The 2,778-nt window shown below is 46.6% G+C and overlaps 1 protein-coding gene across 1 annotated transcript; it reads right to left on the bottom strand.

Moving 5' to 3' along the window:
- Positions 1-1,211: 1,211 nt before the first annotated feature.
- LOC121506616 lies at positions 1,212-1,952 on the bottom strand (the record flags this gene model as incomplete). Its single annotated transcript, XM_041782430.1, has 1 exon — positions 1,212-1,952. A coding segment is annotated over one exon (741 nt), but the record flags the coding sequence as incomplete, so codon positions are not given.
- Between the last annotated feature and the right edge of the window lie 826 nt (positions 1,953-2,778).

Here is a 2,778-nt window from a genome sequence, read left to right as displayed (position 1 = left end):
AAATATAAGTTTATGCTAGTAAGTTATTTTAAAAAAATATTGACAGCTTTACATACCGCTCCATAATCACATGTGCTCTATGAATTATTTAATTGTTCTAATAATATAGAGAGTAAAACAACTGAGAACAGTGTGTGATCCAGTGCAGGTGTTCATTTACATCTACAAGAAAAAATTAAATTTTCACTGGGAGATGTGGAGCTCAGCAAAGTTCAAGCAGGAAGACTTTTCCCCTTTGTCATTCTCACCTGGTGATCAGCTGTTAGGGTGTCTACTTACTCGATCTATTGTCCAATCAGACTCAGCAAACAGTTCCCGTGTGTCCAGTCACGTCGTCGCTGTCCTCTTTTAAACCTGTTCTCCTCCCTCTGCTGTCATTGGTCTCAGCTGAACGCTGCATTCGTCCCGTGCAGAGGCTGCTCAAGCTTACGCTGCATTTTCCTCGTTTTCATTAGTGCGAGTGTTATGTCCGCCAAATATGGAGGAGAAATTCTGTCCTTCTACCTGATCCCAGCTCGTCGTCATCTACTACACCAGAACCTAATCGAACCAAGCTGAGTCTGGTCATCTTCCACGTTAACACTCAGATCTGTGCAATGTCGCACCTCCTCATCAGCGTCCCTCCTGGCCACAGGCCGGTCAGCTGCCACCATGTTCAGTCACAGTCACGCAACTTTAACCGCGGCCTCAGCCTCAGGTGGCCAAACTCCGTCCTACTGCATGCCTCAGGTAACACTTCCACTAAAACAGCTCATGCTAAGTTCATATTAACGTTTTATTTATCCAATCATAACGAATGAAACGAAGCCGCTTACATGCCATCCATATACAGTTATCTGTCTCACTCAGTGCTGTTCATTAATACTCGAAAATTGTCTGTTCTCTTTCCACTCCTCCGCTGCGTTCGTCGGAGCACATCACGCTGCTCTCAGGATAATAATAATAATAATTTGAATTTATATAGCGCCTTTCAAGAAACCCAAGGACTCTTTACAGGAACACATAAACATGGACAAACTATGTGAGGGTAGGATGAGTGTAAGGGCTGGTTTAGTGAAGACTGTAGGCTGTGGTGAACAGGTGGTGCTTGAGACGTTTTTTGAAAATGTCCAGAGATGGAGCGCTATGAATGTCTGCAGGAAGAGTGTTCCAGAGGGTGGGGCTGCAGCACTGAAGGCTCTGTCTCCATAGGTTCGGAGTTTGGTTTTCGGCATGGAAAGTAGGCCGGTGTCTGAAGATGGAAGGTTGCGGGATGGTGTGTATGGATGGAGGAGATCAGAAAGGTACTGGGGAGCCAGAGCATGGAGAGATTTGTATGTGAGGAGGAGGACTTTGTAGTTGATACGGGACTTGATAGGGAGCCAGTGGAGGTGGATGAGGGTCGGAGTGATGTGTTTCCAGGGTCTAGTGCGGGTGAGAACTCTAGCTGCAGAGTTTTGGACGTACTGAAGCCTGTCCAGGGTTTTGCTGGGAACTCCAGACAGGACTCCATTACAGTAGTCCAGGCGGGAGGTTATGAAAGCATGAATGAGTGTTTCAGCCACAGAATCAGGGAGTGATGGTCGGAGTCTGGAGATGTTCTTGAGATGATAGAAGGCAGATTTGGTGACAGACTTTATGTGGGACTGGAAGGAGAGGGTGGAGTCCAGGATGACGCCCAGGTTTCGGACCTCGGAGGATGGACAGATGGAGGTCCCGTCCACATCGAGCATGAGATCTCCAACCTTCTGCAGCAGCGCTTTGGGGGCCACCACCATGAGCTCTGTTTTACTGCTGTTGAGTTTGAGTTGGTTAGAGGTCATCCAGGCTTTGATGTCGTGGAGGCAGTTTACCAGGGAGTGGGGAGGGAGCTGGGTGGATGGTTTGGTGCTGAGATAGAGTTGGGTGTCATCTGCATAAGAGTGGAAGCTGAGACCGTGTTTGTGAATAATCTGTCCAAGGGGAAGCATGTAGATGGTGAAAAGGAGAGGTCCAAGAACAGAGCCTTGAGGCACGCCCTGGTTAACTGGGGCGGGGGATGAGTGAGAGGTGCCGATGGTAACAAACTGTTTTCTTTGTGAGAGATATGAGTGAAACCAGGAGAGAGCTGTACCAGTGATGCCAAGATGGTGAGATAGGCAGTGGAGGAGGATGGTGTGGGATATTGTGTCGAAGGCAGCGGTTAGGTCAAGGAGGATGAGGAGGCTGATGTGTCCAGAATCTGCAGCTGTGAGGAGGTCATAAGGGTGGTCTCAGTGCTGTGGTGAGTGCGAAATCCTGATTGAAGAGGTTCATGGAGCTCATGGTTGGAAATGTCAGACTGCTGCAGATTCTCAGTGGAGATCAGCCTTCAACCTGGCTTCTAGTCACGAGCCTCCAGCCGCAACCACGCATCGATTCAGCTGTTTCCTTCCACAACATGAGAAACCAGCAGGCGTACACACTAAGGTATTGATCAAACTGATTGATTTTAGATCAATGCTTTGAGATTTATTATGGTAACAACTCTAATGGGAGCCAGATCTGATGGTGGACATCACAGAGCTAGCATCAAACTTTCTCTTCCTCAATAGTTATATCAGAGAAATGAACATTGTCTCATATTAAACTCATGAAGGGACTTGGTTGTTTTCGTTGTTTAAACCATATCAAGTCCTTTTATTCTGTGCGATAAGCGTTAAGTGAGTTTAAGAATGTGTTTACTAAATCCTGATAAATACTCCAGCACAAATGGCCTTGGAAAACAAACAAACAAAAAAAAAAAAACTTCTGGTTTGTCATGCACTCTTAAGCTTCATC

This window comes from Cheilinus undulatus, unplaced genomic scaffold, assembly GCF_018320785.1.
Source record: "Cheilinus undulatus unplaced genomic scaffold, ASM1832078v1 Contig12, whole genome shotgun sequence".
In the NCBI taxonomy this organism is placed as follows: domain Eukaryota; kingdom Metazoa; phylum Chordata; class Actinopteri; order Labriformes; family Labridae; genus Cheilinus; species Cheilinus undulatus.
Note: the sequence above shows the minus strand (reverse complement) of the source record. Positions and strands in the feature narration are given on the sequence as shown.